Raw genomic sequence first — 18,917 nt, 5'->3', positions numbered from 1 at the left:
ACCACATGCGAAGCCCCTTGGGCACTACTTTTAATCGCAAGCATTCCCTAAAATACATATTGTCCATTTGGAGCTTCTTAACTTTCAAAAGCAAGTTGTCTAGCTTTTGTAAATTATTAAAACAGTTGTCACTTACAGTTCTGCTTTCATTATAGCATGAGAGATGGGGTCCACATGCAGCCATTCATTAATGTTAACAGCTTCATGTCTTAGTGCAGAACCACTTGCTCTCCCAGAATTACGGTCGCTAGTGTTGTTGCTCATTTTACAATGTTCAGATATAGTTAATGGGCTAGAACTCTCATTAGTCAAACCGTTTTGGTGCCCAGAAATGAGCTGTTGTGTTCTGCTACATGCTTGAACTCTGGGGGCATGAACTTCCTGTTCAGTCGAGGAAGCAGAGTGAACATTCAATTCTGTATGCCTTCGTTCAAGGGTATCCAGACGTTGGGTTAGAATACCAAGTGAACTATTCAGCTCAGCCAATGTTTGACTAAAAAGCATCAATGAATCTCCCTCCTTAGTGCCAGAAGCCATCAAACTAACAAAAAAGAGCACAAGTAAACCAAAAAAAAACAGAACAGCACAAACGGAGCAGGAGAATCAACTGATATATGTCTAAATGCTGAATAATTCCAAAATAATTCCACAATAAGAATGTTGCTAAGGATATTGATTATGAAAAATTATCGCATCCACACAATTTAAAGCAAGCTTTCATCCCTGCTCAATCAAGGACGTCTTCAGAATAAATTAATTACTAAAACCATCAGGTTTAAATAGCAAGCAATCATAAAAAACACAACCCCCTCCCCTTACATATCCAATTAAAGCATCCTTCAATATGCAATATCAAAAACGTAATGCTAAAATAGTAAATAGAACAATGAATAAATGGAAAAATACATAAAATTAAAACCTCATGTGTAAAAAATACTTTATAATTCATCTCTCTAATGCTTTTAATTTTAAAAGCATGCAAGTGAAAGACAATCATTTAGCCCTGGCCATTGTAGGGCATTCATTTTTAGTTGCCATAAGGCTTGCTTTTCTAGGGTGTTTAAATCAGAGATCTATCAAAAACCAGCACATTCAAATACTTTTTTTACATTTTAGTAGCTCCCATCCTTTTAAACAAAAGAAAGCTGTGGTTAAGGGCCAATTTGTTAGGGCCACACGGATGGTTTTCACTTTTGAAAGATTTTTAGATGAGTGTGACAACCTCAAAGACATGTTTCAAAAGAGGGGTACCCTAGTTCTTTGATTAATGAGGTAATGGTAGAAGTAGTGAATAAGCAGGAGAGGGGTCATTTTAAACCCCTGTTTTATCATAAATGGAAATGACAGAGCTATTGTTAATACCACTGAACATCATTCACACTCTCATTCCAATGAAAATGATTTGCGTACACAAGTATCTAATGAGAAGAATTTTTGTAGTGCATTTGTCACAACTTTTAATAACAGTAGTAAAAATGTTGCCGATATTTTATTCAAGAACTGGGTTGTACTAGCTAAGAATAAAGACACTAGACAGATAGCAGGAGAATCTCCTATTATTGTGTATAAAAAGGGTAGAACTATAAAAATATTCTGGAACATACATATCCTGACCCACAAAATGTGTATACGAAGAAATGTGGTTCATGCAATTATTGTGCTTATATTCAGGAAGATTGTTCCTTTAACATTAATAATATCACAGTGAAAATGAACAATAAATGCTCATGTAATACAGAGAAAGTTGTATATTGTGCACTCTGCACAAAATGTCCCTGTTTTTAAGTAGGTAAAACTGAGAGAAAATTGAAGAGCAGAATTTATGAACATGTAAGGGACATAAAAAAAAAGAAGAGAGACCAATGCTCTACTTAGACACAGCATGGAATATTCTGGTCACGTATTTAAATTTTATAATATTGGAAGTAATTAAGTTGGATGCAAGGGATGGTCCATGGGCACTCATTCTAGAAAAGCATGTAGCCTTATGGCAACTAAATATGAATGCCCTACAATGGCCAGGGCTAAATGATTGTTTTTCACTTGCATGCCTTTAAAATTAAAAGCGTTACAGAAATGAATTATAAAGTATTTTTGCACATCAGGTTTTAATTTTGTGTATTTTTCTGTTTATTCATTGTTCTATTTACTATTTTAACATTAAGTTTTTGATATTGTATATTGAAGGATGCTTTAATTGGATATGTAAGAGGGGGGCATGTTTTTTATGATTGCTTGCTATTTAAACCTGATGGTTTTAGTAATTAATTTATTCTGAAGAAGTCCTTGATTGAGCAGGGATGAAAGCTTGCTTTAAATTGTGTGGATCAGATCATTGTTCTTAATAAATATGCTTTGCAACATTCTTATTGTGGAATTATTCAGCATTTGGACATATATCAGCTGATTCTCCTGCTCCGTTTGTGCTGTTCATTTTTTTTTTCACTTGAATTTAGGATACCACCTGTAATATAAGTATAGAAACAGGAGACAGAGCAGATGTATGCTTTATGTAATCCCACACTTCTCTCATTTCCTTACGTAGGGACCTTTGCTCTTCACCTCCCTTTCTACACTTTTCTCAACACCTCCTTTTCCCGATTATGTAAAATCTGTGCTCAACATCTGCCACTTCTAATTACGCAGGAAGCTTTACTCAGCATCTCTCTTTGTTTCTTATGATGGAAGCTTTGCTCATTTTATCCATCTACCACCTTATGTATGAGGCTTTGCTTTGTATATAGAGTATTTTAAAATATTTTTGGGATTTTAAGGGATAATCACACTGTATAATAAATCACCAGATTGTGAGTACAGTTTCATTTTTAGAAGGAGCTCAAGAGATGGACCATGGCAAAGTTGTCATTCTTGCCTTACAAAGTTTCATGATGTTTCACTGTAAACTTAAAACAAATGAGAAAACGTTTATTCAGCAGTGCACAGCTGTTGCAGTCACTACTATTTCATGCTGCAGTCTGCAACATCAAATCTAGGGCATGTTATGATTGGAAGAATTTGGGAGTTATGAATATACACTAGTTTAGATTTCTACAGTAAATAGAGGCTGGCTCATTAGTAACCCAGTAGCAATACTATTCATGACACCACTAATCTCAATTTGGAAAATGTGAAAACCATTGGGGTGGAACTACAGTATAGAAAAATAATGCAATGTTCATGGAATGCACTATTAGCCTTTGGGAGCAGGATTAGTAATACTTTCTTTGGATGACTGCTAACCATAGCAGTATAAGTTACAGACACAGATGCAAATGCAGAATAAAAAAATGTATTCCTGGTACCTTAGAAATGTGATTATGCATGAATTATTCATATCTGTAGCACTGGAGGAAGTACTAAAAGGGAGACAAAAAGCCAGTCTAGGTATGTACTCATCATACAGAAGTGATAGTCTAGTCCAATGTTACCACTGCAGGCTGGACATTTGTTAGAAGTGGTAGTATAATTTTACTTAGAAGAGAAGTGCTGGTGTGGCACAGTCTATTGTCCCAAATGTTCAAAACAGGGCTCTAACAATCCCCTGCCGAAGCATCAATATTTATTTGCTAAAACAACAAACACAAAGTAGAAAAAAACATATCCTCAAGACAAACCTTCAGTCCCGGGATTCCAGGCAGGCCAGCCTTTCCTGTGCTTCCCTTTTCACCCTTCAAACAAACCAGAAGCAGAAATGCTGGTCATTTACAGCTCTTGTGACTGAAGCAAGCCTGCAACACATACCTCTATAATCCTGTTAAAGAAATTGATGTGAGACTTTCTAAACATGCACGAACATATTGTACCCATCTAAGAACACTGATTCACATTTTGCAAAGTATTTTAAGGAAATGCTAAGTGATTCTGATAAGGGGATGTAACATTATATAACATGGCTGCACTTAATGACTAAAAATGGGGGGGGGGGGTATTGCCTGACAAATGCTTACTTCCTGCTACAGTCCTATCTTGATGTTTAGAGAAATATTGGCTTAGGTAGGATGGTGCTAATGGAACTGTTTGAAATAAAGATAGAACCTTGTAGAATCTGTATTACTGACTATGAAATATAATTATAATATTTTTTTCTCTTTTTCAAGTGCTGAAGTTGTGGCTTCGGAGTTCCAATGACAAATTTAAGTCTTTGTACTATATTTTAGTAACTTATCATCATCTTACATAAATTTTAACAAACTTTTTCTAAACTGCATGGCCCAAGTTTGTTGACCCTTTATATCATCCCTACTTTTAAAGTTTGAATTTATGTTTATATCATTTGGTGTTTGTATGATGAAGACACAATTTAAAAAAATTCAAATAAGCCAATAGCTACAAAGATCCACCAGTTTTAGAAATGAAACCACACTAAGTTTACTGGATATGTGGTTCTAAACATAAAATATAATTTGTATCTTTGATCTTCCTGAGTTTAAACTAGCCTACCTGTGTCAATTGTGTTTGCTGTTAAAGTTATTTATTTTGTTAATTATTCTCTGTTGCTGACTAAGTTAGCCTTAATGGACATGACCTACTTTCAGGGGATACCAGAGGGTGTTACTCATATTTACTGGGGATGATTAGAGAAGATTTAGCTAGAACCCTAGGGAAACCCCCTTATGTTTTGAAAGAGGGATGAGTTCTTCTGTAGCAGAAATATGTGGAAGAGGGCATACTGCTTGTGAGCAAAGTAAATTATGCAGCAAACTGTAATCATGCTTAGTGCAAAAATCCATATTTGAGGTACATATCTAGCCACATTCTGTGAACTAAGTAAAAAAAGGGCTCATGTTATTTAGTTTTTACATAGCCACTATATTGCTAAATACAAACAAAAAGAGAAAACTGAGAGAATTCTGAATCAAATACAGACTTGGTTAAACATTAAAAAGACAGTGATAATATTTACATTGAATAAAAGAGAACACAATGTATTTGGGGGAACATGAATTATGGGGAAGATAAGATGGAAGTGTTTAGTAAATATGAGAAGTTATGCTCAATAACAAATTACGGAGGTGATATAAGACTATGTAAAGGTAAAATATTCTGATATGGATTACAATAGGAAAGTAAAATGGGAAGAGAAGAAATTAAGTGAAACACATGGAAAATAACTGGAAAAATCATTATGGAAGCATTAGAGGAAGTAATTAAATAGTAAATGATAGCTCTTATGGAGAAGATAGAATTGGGGTAGAGGTTTTACAAGGTTATGGATAAAAAAAGTTATATTTGGAAGTGATTAATGAATGGTTTCAGAAAAAGGTACAAAGGGAAAATGTGTGCGCAGGAATAATTAAGACATATATGAAAGAAAGGCAACAAAGATTATGTAAAGAACAGCAGGTGATTTAAGTTATGTAATTCTAAATTATTGATGAAGACATTACAGATTAGGTTTAACAAGGTAACAAGTGGAAGAATTTCAGGATTCTTAGGAAACAAGTGAAATAAATGTTAATGTTGCTTAATGAAGATAAAGACGCAATAGTTAGAGACAAAGATGAGGAAAGTAGTAATACCATATGAAATGTAGAAGGCTTTCGATTACATATGTCATGTGGATATTAAATGCATATGGTGCAGGTGAGAGGGTGATAAATGTATTACAGTCAGTATGTGATAAGATATGGGTAACAGTATTAGAAATGTCTGGTTTGGAAAGATGATGAAGGTTAAAAAGGAGTGAAAGGAGTTGAGTAACATTGTCCTGTAGCTGAGGCAGTTTTGTCTATGAATGCAGTTATTAAAAAATGTCAAAAAGACTATAGTCAAAACCTAATGGGTGATAGAAAAAGAAGTGTGGATGCCAATTGTGATGGAAACAACAAAACATGGATCAAGAAAGTAATACTTGATGCAGAGAAGCATTTGAGATACGTGTGATTAATTTAATTAAGAAAGAAAGAAACAAGGAATGTAAAAGAATAAGGCATGCGCTTATTACAGGATGGAACATATCCTTCCTAAATAGATGTTACAAATATTGGGAACAAGTTTTAGAAAAAGAGAAGAAATATGGTGAATACAAGAAGTGGTTTAATTTACCAAAGCAGAAGCACAATAAGTTTTACAAAATAAAATAAGTGTGCACAGAGAGAAGGTAACGGGGGATTGTAGAAACAATTAGTTAATGAAGAATGATTAGTTTCAAAAATATATTTGATAAGTTTCATTATTATGGAAAAAATATCATACTTGGGGAATTTGTACAATAGATGTGGTACCACCTGGTAAAGAAGAATTGTTGCTCAGTATTATGTTTTGTATGATTCGGGAAACACATTTAAACCCAATTAAAAAAAGGGGAATGATATATAATGTAAAATAAAACTTTAAGTTTAGAATTAATTAATGCTGTGGTATAGTTGATGTTATTAAACATATTTTGGGTTTTGAAAGAAAGAAACTATGATAAAGAAAAGTTAGTAAACAGATGTGTGAGAAATGCAGAGATTTTTGGGAAGGATATATGAAGGATAAAAGTGGGAAAATGGAAAACATTATGTGCAGGAACATAGTAAAACAATATGGATGTGAGGAATAGATATTGAACAAATTCCTTGAGAAAGGAAAGAATTACACAGCATGATATTAGGGAAATCGTATTTAGTGGAACCATGGAAATGATTAATGTAAACTTAAACGTGGCTATTCATGACTATTGTCTGATTTTGTATGGCGTCTGATGTTTAATTGCATGGAAAAGCACCATTGTTGTATAAGAGCGAAGAAGAAAGAAAATATAGTGTGTGTGGAGTTGGCCAAACTACTCATTCTTAGAATGTAAAAGAGTAATTAAATTTAGGGGTGTTATGTGTGAAAAGTTACTTATAAGCTGGTTTGGAAAAGTAAATATGAACATAATTCTGTATGGAATGATGAAGGTATCTGTGTGAAAGACAGATAAGTTAGATTTTTTTTTTTATGACCAGTGCATGCTTTATACAGAAGAGAAGAACAGAAAGATATGCTTAAGAAGTGGAATATTATCAAATAATGAAGGAAATAAGTACTAGTTATGGTGGTAGGGATAAGGGGGTGCAAAGTGAAAACTGAGGTTTTAGCATGAATGTAAGTGTATATATGACTTCACTATTGATGTAACCATTGAGATTATTGTAAATGAAGGTACCCCTGCTCTTCGCAATTGGTGCTGTTGAGGAACGCTTCTTGTGAGGAATAACTGGGATCTTGTCCAACAGGTAGCTGCAGAGGTAAGCTTTAAACATTACATGATGCATGAAATTAATGCCACTGTAGAGTTGTGTGATGAAGAAATTGTATTTTCTGATGGTGTACTGCTATTGAACAGTTTGTAGAAGTTATTTCAGTCCTTTAGTCACAAGCTAGGATTTATGGCTCACTGTGAACAGAGATGTTAGTGTGTGTGTGTGTGTGTGTGTGTGTGTGTGTGTGTGTGTGTGTGTGTGTGTGTGTGTGTGTGTGTGTGTAGGTAACAATGAGGTATGTATAGAGTACTAAAAATGCAGTGCCAGAGGGCATGACAGTATAAGATGGAAGGCAAGAGCTGGAGGACATTTTGAATGCAGCTGTTAACATTAGACACACAATGATATTACCCAGACAGCAGAAAAAAAGAAGGTGTGGAATAGATGTTAACCTCTTTTTTTTTCAGTATCTGGTAGTGGTTTGGAAAACCATCATCTGCAGGAATGGAAAAACATGATACTTGTCACAAAGTTCATTCTGCAGTTCCACTGACGGAGTATTTATTTTGTGCCCAATTAATTTACCCTCTGGGTTTTAAACCCCAGCATATCAGTGCTATCATATACATTTCCATAGGACCTATACATCTTTTGGGACTGGTAGTAAAAACTATTTTTTGTGTTTGGAAAAATCAGATATTAAGATATACTTATCTACTTGGAAAGACTTTGATAAGTTGTATCAAAAAGAAGGACCCTGTTAGTTTTCTTTAAGATTGAAACTTTTGTGGAAACTGATATTATAGAAGCATTTAGAATGCATATGTATATGAATCTATTTATTCAATAAGAATGACAATTGACAGATGAAATATTGACTGAGAGATGGAATGATCAGCATTTGTTTTATTAATGAACTCAAACTTGTTTTTCATGTAAAAATAAGATGATCGAAAATGGGAAAATGGTTTGTGCATTATGTGGGATGGCAGTTAAGTTCTACATTTTTTAAACTGAAAAAACTTTTAGCACAGAACTGGGCATAGATGTTTTGTACCCAGTGCATACAAAAGGGACTTTTCCAATGGGTGAGTGTTCCTTAATGTATAAGGTGATACTGATAATTTTCACCCAAGAGGTTCAGAAAAAGGTCTTATGAGATAGTAGAAGTAGTTTAAGAAATGAAGAAAGTATGAAGGTATACATAAATAGCAAAAGAAATTGTAACAGGAAAGCCTTGAAAAATGGGATGAAGCTACTGAGCAACATACAAGAGTGGACTCTATCACTGATACTGAAAGTTATGAGAACAGAGCTGGGGTTTTGCAAAGCTCAGAATATACTTACACTGGTGATGATATGGTTGGTAGGGAATACTCAAGTAAAGAGGAAATGAAAAGTGAACGTTGCTGTTGGACAATGAGTGTATAAAAGAAAATGATAAAAAACACAAGGACAATATCAGGTGTAAATGAAACTAGTTTATAAAACTATAAATGCTACTCTTCATTGTGTTACCTTTAATGTAATAGTGGATTATGTGAAAAAACTGTCGAAACAGTTTTCTGAGACAAGCTTTTTCTATATTGGAAAGGAAAAAATTGAAAGATATAGAATAGGGTTCTTTTTTTGAATATGAGTTGGAAGAACTTTGAGTTTTAGCATGGTTGCCAAATGGAAGAAAGTGGAAGGAAATGACTGGCTGACAGTGTAATAGAAGACCACAACAAGAATACTATAGTACAAGACCATTTTGGATAGGTTGATCAGTACCATTACTGTTCGGCTGAAGGCCAGACTGCATGATGAATAGGAATTAAAGGAAAAACTGGGGTGATCAGCTTACAGGCATGGGAGCAAAATAACTGATTGTTTAAACTGCTTCTGACTTAGGTTTGAAACCAAAAAAAGGTAAGGCCAGCCATGGAAGTGAGAAGTAGGAAGACAAACTTAGCTGACAAATGTTCTCTTTCAGCTAAAACTAGAGACCTTCAGGACTGAACTAATGAGTCTTACTTAGCCTTAGAGTGTACAAATGGATAGATTAATGTTAATGCTGCGCAGCATAAGCATGGCACAAACAAACAGTACAGTATTCTTACTAAAGGAATATCCTACTGAGGAGAGCTGTACATCTGGCCTGCATACCAGAGTCCATGTCCGTCCAGGTGCCATACAAGCATGGCACAAACAAACAGTACAGTATTCTTACTAAAGGAATATCCTACTGAGGAGAGCTGTACATCTGGCCTGCATACCAGACTCCATGTCGTCCAGGTGCCATACAAGCATGGCACAAACAAACAGTACAGTATTCTTACTAAAGGAATATCCTACTGAGGAGAGCTGTACATCTGGCCTGCATACCAGAGTCCATGTCCGTCCAGGTGCCATACAAGCATGGCACAAACAAACAGTACAGTATTCTTACTAAAGGAATATCCTACTGAGGAGAGCTGTACATCTGGCCTGCATACCAGAGTCCATGTCCGTCCAGGTGCCATACAAGCATGGCACAAACAAACAGTACAGTATTCTTACTAAAGGAATATCCTACTGAGGAGAGCTGTACATCTGGCCTGCATACCAGACTCCATGTCCGTCCAGGTGCCATACAAGCATGGCACAAACAAACAGTACAGTATTCTTACTAAAGGAATATCCTACTGAGGAGAGCTGTACATCTGGCCTGCATACCAGAGTCCATGACCGTCCAGGTGCCATACAAGCATGGCACAAACAAACAGTACAGTATTCTTACTAAAGGAATATCCTACTGAGGAGAGCTGTACATCTGGCCTGCATACCAGAGTCCATGTCCGTCCAGGTGCCATACAAGCATGGCACAAACAAACAGTACAGTATTCTTACTAAAGGAATATCCTACTGAGGAGAGCTGTACATCTGGCCTGCATACCAGAGTCCATGTCGTCCAGGTGCCATACAAGCATGGCACAAACAAACAGTACAGTATTCTTACTAAAGGAATATCCTACTGAGGAGAGCTGTACATCTGGCCTGCATACCGGAGTCCATGTCCGTCCAGGTGCCATACAATCATGGCACAAACAAACAGTACAGTATTCTTACTAAAGGAATATCCTACTGAGGAGAGCTGTACATCTGGCCTGCATACCAGAGTCCATGTCCGTCCAGGTGCCATACAAGCATGGCACAAACAAACAGTACAGGATTCTTACTAAAGGAATATCCTACTGAGGAGAGCTGTACATCTGGCCTGCATACCAGAGTCCATGTCCGTCCAGGTGCCATACAAGCATGGCACAAACAAACAGTACAGTATTCTTACTAAAGGAATATCCTACTGAGGAGAGCTGTACATCTGGCCTGCATACCAGAGTCCATGTCCGTCCAGGTGCCATACAAGCATGGCACAAACAAACAGTACAGTATTCTTACTAAAGGAATATCCTACTGAGGAGAGCTGTACATCTGGCCTGCATACCAGAGTCCATGTCCGTCCAGGTGCCATACAATCATGGCACAAACAAACAGTACAGTATTCTTACTAAAGGAATATCCTACTGAGGAAAGCTGTACATCTGGCCTGCATACCAGAGTCCATGTCCGTCCAGGTGCCATACAAGCATGGCACAAACAAACAGTACAGTATTCTTACTAAAGGAATATCCTACTGAGGAGAGCTGTACATCTGGCCTGCATACCAGAGTCCATGTCCGTCCAGGTGTCATACAAGCATGGCACAAACAAACAGTACAGTATTCTTACTAAAGGAATATCCTACTGAGGAGAGCTGTACATCTGGCCTGCATACCAGAGTCCATGTCCGTCCAGGTGCCATACAAGCATGGCACAAACAAACAGTACAGTATTCTTACTAAAGGAATATCCTACTGAGGAGAGCTGTACATCTGGCCTGCATACCAGAGTCCATGTCCGTCCAGGTGCCATACAATCATGGCACAAACAAACAGTACAGTATTCTTACTAAAGGAATATCCTACTGAGGAGAGCTGTACATCTGGCCTGCATACCAGAGTCCATGTCCGTCCAGGTGCCATACAAGCATGGCACAAACAAACAGTACAGTATTCTTACTAAAGGAATATCCTACTGAGGAGAGCTGTACATCTGGCCTGCATACCAGAGTCCATGTCCGTCCAGGTGCCATACAAGCATGGCACAAACAAACAGTACAGTATTCTTACTAAAGGAATATCCTACTGAGGAGAGCTGTACATCTGGCCTGCATACCAGAGTCCATGTCCGTCCAGGTGCCATACAAGCATGGCACAAACAAACAGTACAGTATTCTTACTAAAGGAATATCCTACTGAGGAGAGCTGTACATCTGGCCTGCATACCAGAGTCCATGTCGTCCAGGTGCCATACAAGCATGGCACAAACAAACAGTACAGTATTCTTACTAAAGGAATATCCTACTGAGGAGAGCTGTACATCTGGCCTGCATACCAGAGTCCATGTCCGTCCAGGTGCCATACAAGCATGGCACAAACAAACAGTACAGTATTCTTACTAAAGGAATATCCTACTGAGGAGAGCTGTACATCTGGCCTGCATACCAGAGTCCATGTCCGTCCAGGTGCCATACAAGCATGGCACAAACAAACAGTACAGTATTCTTACTAAAGGAATATCCTACTGAGGAGAGCTGTACATCTGGCCTGCATACCAGAGTCCATGTCCGTCCAGGTGCCATACAAGCATGGCACAAACAAACAGTACAGTATTCTTACTAAAGGAATATCCTACTGAGGAGAGCTGTACATCTGGCCTGCATACCAGAGTCCATGTCCCCAGGTTCCATACAAGCATGGCACAAACAAACAGTACAGTATTCTTACTAAAGGAATATCCTACTGAGGAGAGCTGTACATCTGGCCTGCATACCAGAATCCATGTCCAGGTGCCATACAAGCATGGCACAAACAAACAGTACAGTATTCTTACTAAAGGAATATCCTACTGAGGAGAGCTGTACATCTGGCCTGCATACCAGAGTCCATGTCCGTCCAGGTGCCATACAAGCATGGCACAAACAAACAGTACAGTATTCTTACTAAAGGAATATCCTACTGAGGAGAGCTGTACATCTGGCCTGCATACCAGAGTCCATGTCCGTCCAGGTGCCATACAAGCATGGCACAAACAAACAGTACAGTATTCTTACTAAAGGAATATCCTACTGAGGAGAGCTGTACATCTGGCCTGCATACCAGAGTCCATGTCCGTCCAGGTGCCATACAAGCATGGCACAAACAAACAGTACAGTATTCTTACTAAAGGAATATCCTACTGAGGAGAGCTGTACATCTGGCCTGCATACCAGAGTCCATGTCCGTCCAGGTGCCATACAAGCATGGCACAAACAAACAGTACAGTATTCTTACTAAAGGAATATCCTACTGAGGAGAGCTGTACATCTGGCCTGCATACCAGACTCCATGTCCGTCCAGGTGCCATACAAGCATGGCACAAACAAACAGTACAGTATTCTTACTAAAGGAATATCCTACTGAGGAGAGCTGTACATCTGGCCTGCATACCAGAGTCCATGTCCGTCCAGGTGCCATACAAGCATGGCACAAACAAACAGTACAGTATTCTTACTAAAGGAATATCCTACTGAGGAGAGCTGTACATCTGGCCTGCATACCAGAGTCCATGTCCGTCCAGGTGCCATACAAGCATGGCACAAACAAACAGTACAGTATTCTTACTAAAGGAATATCCTACTGAGGAGAGCTGTACATCTGGCCTGCATACCAGAGTCCATGTCCGTCCAGGTGCCATACAAGCATGGCACAAACAAACAGTACAGTATTCTTACTAAAGGAATATCCTACTGAGGAGAGCTGTACATCTGGCCTGCATACCAGAGTCCATGTCCGTCCAGGTGCCATACAAGCATGGCACAAACAAACAGTACAGTATTCTTACTAAAGGAATATCCTACTGAGGAGAGCTGTACATCTGGCCTGCATACCAGAGTCCATGTCCGTCCAGGTGCCATACAAGCATGGCACAAACAAACAGTACAGTATTCTTACTAAAGGAATATCCTACTGAGGAGAGCTGTACATCTGGCCTGCATACCAGACTCCATGTCCGTCCAGGTGCCATACAAGCATGGCACAAACAAACAGTACAGTATTCTTACTAAAGGAATATCCTACTGAGGAGAGCTGTACATCTGGCCTGCATACCAGAGTCCATGTCCGTCCAGGTGCCATACAAGCATGGCACAAACAAACAGTACAGTATTCTTACTAAAGGAATATCCTACTGAGGAGAGCTGTACATCTGGCCTGCATACCAGAGTCCATGTCCGTCCAGGTGCCATACAAGCATGGCACAAACAAACAGTACAGTATTCTTACTAAAGGAATATCCTACTGAGGAGAGCTGTACATCTGGCCTGCATACCAGAGTCCATGTCCGTCCAGGTGCCATACAAGCATGGCACAAACAAACAGTACAGTATTCTTACTAAAGGAATATCCTACTGAGAGAGCTGTACATCTGGCCTGCATACCAGAGTCCATGTCCGTCCAGGTGCCATACAAGCATGGCACAAACAAACAGTACAGTATTCTTACTAAAGGAATATCCTACTGAGGAGAGCTGTACATCTGGCCTGCATACCAGACTCCATGTCCGTCCAGGTGCCATACAAGCATGGCACAAACAAACAGTACAGTATTCTTACTAAAGGAATATCCTACTGAGGAGAGCTGTACATCTGGCCTGCATACCAGAGTCCATGTCCGTCCAGGTGCCATACAAGCATGGCACAAACAAACAGTACAGTATTCTTACTAAAGGAATATCCTACTGAGGAGAGCTGTACATCTGGCCTGCATACCAGAGTCCATGTCCGTCCAGGTGCCATACAAGCATGGCACAAACAAACAGTACAGTATTCTTACTAAAGGAATATCCTACTGAGGAGAGCTGTACATCTGGCCTGCATACCAGACTCCATGTCCGTCCAGGTGCCATACCTCTGACGTATGTCATATGTCCAGGTTGTAAGGTATGTAAGTGACATACATGCGCTAATCCTCAGAACTGAATTGCCACAGGAAAACCGGAGCAACCCAAGTAGAACGAAAGAAAAAGCATGAACATTGAGAAAGGGGATAAAGAAGGACCCCCTCAGAGTATAACAAAACAGAGACCAAGAAGGGGGAAGGAAGGAGTGGCAGAATATCGCAACAGTGAAAAGTAGGATATCTACTGTTATGGTAAGTTCTTACACAACTGAACTATGTCCTTCCTTATCACTGCAGTATTCCATACTAAAGTGAAAGTATAAAAGTTACTGTAAAGGATGGGAAGAGGAAGTAAACAAAGCTCACTAACTAAGCATTAAGGATGGCTCTAGCAAAACCAGCCCTGGCCCTAGACACTTCATCTAACTTAGTGTTTAGTAAATGTATGTACAGAAGACCAAGTAGCAGCTTCTAAATAGATGTACCATCTAGACCCTTGAAAAAAAAGCACTAGAACAGGATTCTGCCCTGGTAGAATGTTGAAGAATAGAAGAAGAAAGCTGCTTATCATGAAAGGAATAGCAAAAAGAAATGGCTTTAGTAATCCAAGAGGAGTTAGTTTTTAGAAACAGCCAAACCCAATTTCTTGACATGAAAAGAAACAGGTGCACAGATGTTCTAACATCTTTTATTTTATCCAGATAATATCTAAGCTGCCTATGCAAATCAAAAGTATGAAGAATCCTCTCATCAGAATTCAGAAATGAAGGGAAAAAATACAGAAGGTGAATGGACTAATTTAATAACAAATCATTGACCTCCTTGGGTATAAAAGAAGGGCTGGCATGAAGAGAAACCCTATTCTTGTGAAAAATTAAGAAAAAATAATGGAGAACTGCTTTGAAAGCTTGGAGTTCAGAGACCCTCTTGGCAGCCATCAAGAAACAGTATTCCGAGTATAGAATTGCTAACTATAGGAAGCTCCAAGTTCAACAGTAGGCAGAACAGTTTTTTCCAGAACAAAATTAAGGTCCCAAAAAGGTGTAATGGACTTTTTCAGGGGTATAATGTGAAAGACACCTTTTATTAATTGTTTAACTTTAAACCTAGTGGAAAGTGGCAAATCTAAAGGCAGAAAAGCAGAAATGGCTTCAAATGAGCTTTATCAGATGAATATGCCAGACGAGAATTGAGCAATTCATGTATATAAGAAAGAACAGCAGGAATACCCACTAAAAGAGGGTGCAGTTCATGCCTGTGATACCAATGAGAAAATCTTTTCCATTTAGCAAGCTAGGATTTTTAATAATGGGTTTTCCTGGCCTCTTGCAAACCCAGAAGCATGTCCTCAGAAAAAAGATTTCAAAAAGGAATCAAAAACCTATCATTCTAAGAGTCAAAAATAGGGTGAGGAGATAAGGGTGAATGAGTGAGTCCTTGCCTTGTGTGAGGAGATCCACCATTTGAGATAATGTGTGATGAATGCCCCTGGCCAGATGAAACAGAAGGGGGAACCGGTACTGCATGGGCCAAAAAGGAGTTCACCGACAAGATTTTAGAGCTGTCCCACACAATCTCACCTTAGGCAACATCAGAAGAAGGGGATAAGCATACAGAAACATCCCTTTCCAAGAAAACGACATGGTATCCTCAGAACAAGCCAGAACACTCTGCCTCCTGGAATAGGACCTGGGATGCTGCCTGTTCAGAGGGGAGGCAAACAGATCTGCCTGAGGAGTACCTTACTGATAGACAGTGTCCAGAAAAACCTCACTGCAAAGCATCCATTGATGGGAATTTGCCCTGGACTTGCTCAGGTTGTCTGCATAAGATTGTGTTCCGAGGGAATGTAAACCACTTGCAGGATCAGATGATGGCGGATAGCAAATTCATAAACAAGAAGAGCTATTTTGCAAAGATGGTATTACTTTGTGCCCCCTTGTTTTTTTTAATGTACCATGTAATACTGGTGCTGTTTGTGTATACCTGGGGAGGACCTGGAACCCTAAGGAAATGCAAGGCTTAAAGAGCCCTCATTTCTTTGATGTTGATGTGGTCCTCCAATTGTTGGGGAGACCATACTCTCTGGACTCTGATATTGTTGGAAAAATCCCCCATCCCAGATCTAAAGCATCTGTATACAGCTCCTGAGTGGGGGATAGAGCTTGAAAAAGTAGACCTAGATTCAGATGGGCCCAGCAAAGAAATTCCTGTTTTTGACAAGACAAAAGAGGAATGGGAAATTCCAGAGGGTAACAATGTTGAAGCCAGTTACCAGTGAAGCTTCCTCGTTTGGAGTTTGGCAAAAGGAACCCCAGGAATGGTGGCAGCCATGTATTCCATAGCCCATAGAAACTCTTTTACAGACACTACTAGAGTGACAGAAGATACTGGAAGAAAGTCGGAAGAATTATTTGTTAGTAATTAATTGATTAATTGTTTGAACATGAGTATAAATGGATGCCACTTTGAGTTTTGTGTAAGTTTTGAGGCAGTATGGTTGGATGAAAGCACTTATCTTCATATTTAAATAAAGGCTTGTGTGAGTTCAGTACTCCAAGGTGTTTTTCCTTGAATTAAAAGTTGTCAAGAAGGTGACCTTGGGAGACAGAAGAAAGATCGTCATAGGCAAGGTCTGAATCCTGTATCCCAGGAAAACTTGATCCTGCAACAGAGACAGAATATATTTTTTTGAGATTGAAGATGAACCGACACTTTGCAGCAGAAGCTGGTAAAGTTGAGATTCTGAAGAAGCTGCTGGGAAAGGGCTTGAGTGAGAACATTGTCCACATGGGGAAAATCATGATGGAGTCTGCAGCAAGCTATGACTAGAGCCAGAGATTTGGTAAAGATTCTCTGAGCTGTAAAAAGACCTAAATGCAAAGTAAAGAACTGATAATGTGAGGAAGAAGCAGAGAACCATAAATATTTCTTGAAGAGAGGATGAACAGAAATATGAAGATATGCATCCTTCAGCTCCAGCAATACCAGATAGGCCTGAGGAAGAAGCAAGTGGAACAGGGACTGGAGAGAGAACATTTTGAAAGAGGGAACCCTCAGAAAAGTGTTGGGAAAGGAGAGATACAGAATAGGCCTCCAGGACTGCTCCTTCCTGGTAACCTGAAACATCTGGAATAAAACCCTATGCCTCTGTGGAGGGAAGAACATCCAAAAGCTCCTGAAGAATTAGGGAAAAATGAGGAATTTGGTAACGTGGACCCTGAAATCCTTGAAGGGCTGGTTGAACGTTATGTTATGGTTGAATGGAGTTCCAAACCATAATGTAACCTTTCTGTATTATGGAAAGGGAACAGAAATCCAGGGTGATCTGCTGCCAGAAGGGGCAGGACAGAGTTAATGGGAGGGAAAGAAGGAATCTGGCAGAGGGGCAGGAAAGGATAAGTGTCAAACAGAAGCAGGTTTGTCAGGAAAAGAGGGCTTTTGACCTGTAGAATCCTGAGCGGGTTTGTCTGAAAACATCCTTTTGGAAGATTTCTTACCCCTTAAAGGAGGTTTCTGTATTCTACACACACAGGAATATTTAGAAGGATAATTCATTTGAAATGCAGGGATAGGTGAAAGAAAAGTCTGTTTGAGGTCCTGCATAATCTTCTCTTTACCTTGCAAGGTTTTAAAAAGCTCTGTAGCTGCAAGATCAAACAGATTCTGGGAGTCCAAAGGAGAATCCCAAAACTTGGCTTTTATATCATCAGAAAGAGATTGTAACCTAAGCCAAGAGTACCTGCTTAAAACAGAACCTGATGCAGCAGTCCTAGAAAATGCATCAGCAGCATCATAACTCTTTGATAGAATGTCAAGCCACCTGAGAAGCTGAACTCAATAAGGAAATAACAGAAGCCTTAGCTTTGGAATCAGGCATATCAGTCAAAACATGGTAAAGTTTAGACAGAAGTGCCAGCACATACCTGGTCATATTGGTACGGTAGTTTATGGCTTTGAAAAACAAGCTGGCACCTTTTCCCCATACCTATCTATAGCCCTACTGTCCTTGTCAGAAGGGAGAAGCTTGGAAGAAGACAAAAATTTGAAAGGTTTATCAGCAGAAAGAGAAATGTCTCTACGGTCACAGGGGAGAATCTTACATAAAAACCTTTGAGCCTCAAGCATCAGGAGGCTAGGCTTCTGCAGCCTAGGAAGCAGCAGTAAATATGTCCAGAAGGGCTTCTAAAACAGGATGAAGTACAGAAGGCCTCAGAGAATCCATTTATAATAAAGGCATATCTTTTTTTGGAGCTCAGAAATTTGAGAACTCTTCCACTGAAAGTGCTCCATCATTTTTACAATGGTGTCATCAAAAGAAAACTCCTCAGTAGGGGAATCTGGAGAAATAGTATCCTTATCCTCTGACCGATTGGATCTGAGAAGAATACTCCAGGGACTCCTCCCCAGAATCCAATTCTATATCTTCATCTGAAGTCAGACTCCCTAAGCGTTTTAGTGGGAGTGGAAGAAAAAGAGCAGCAGACGGCAAAGAGAACTCATTAGGGGGCATAACAGTCATAAGGACCGTAAAAAGGCCCTGGATGAAATACTGCCTCTCTCTATGTGGATCCCTGGCCACAGGAGCTACATGCTTAGACTTCTGCTTTTTCTTCAGAGGAACCTCAGTCAAAACAAGCTTAGATGGTTAAAAGCCCTACCTGACCTCAATGACGGAAACAGGAACCTCTTTTTAACAAGTATCTGGGGAATCCTCCTAAGTCCTTACAAAATAATCAGCAGTGGCTCC

General features: G+C 39.1%; 1 protein-coding gene across 1 annotated transcript in view; it reads right to left on the bottom strand.

Annotated features, from left to right (window-relative positions):
• Positions 1-18,689, bottom strand: part of LOC122788738 (collagen alpha-1(XIII) chain-like) — a 239,364-nt gene extending 220,675 nt beyond the window's left edge. The window contains exons 1-2 of the mRNA XM_044055631.1: positions 18,537-18,689; positions 3,615-3,668 (exon numbers count right to left, since the gene is read on the bottom strand). Coding sequence (XP_043911566.1) covers positions 3,615-3,668; positions 18,537-18,689 — 207 coding nt within the window. The remainder of the gene's footprint in view (positions 1-3,614; positions 3,669-18,536) is intronic.
• Between the last annotated feature and the right edge of the window lie 228 nt (positions 18,690-18,917).

This window comes from Protopterus annectens, chromosome 14.part0, assembly GCF_019279795.1.
Source record: "Protopterus annectens isolate FY-2018-M chromosome 14.part0, PAN1.0, whole genome shotgun sequence".
Taxonomy (NCBI): Eukaryota; Metazoa; Chordata; order Ceratodontiformes; family Protopteridae; genus Protopterus; species Protopterus annectens.
Note: the sequence above shows the minus strand (reverse complement) of the source record. Positions and strands in the feature narration are given on the sequence as shown.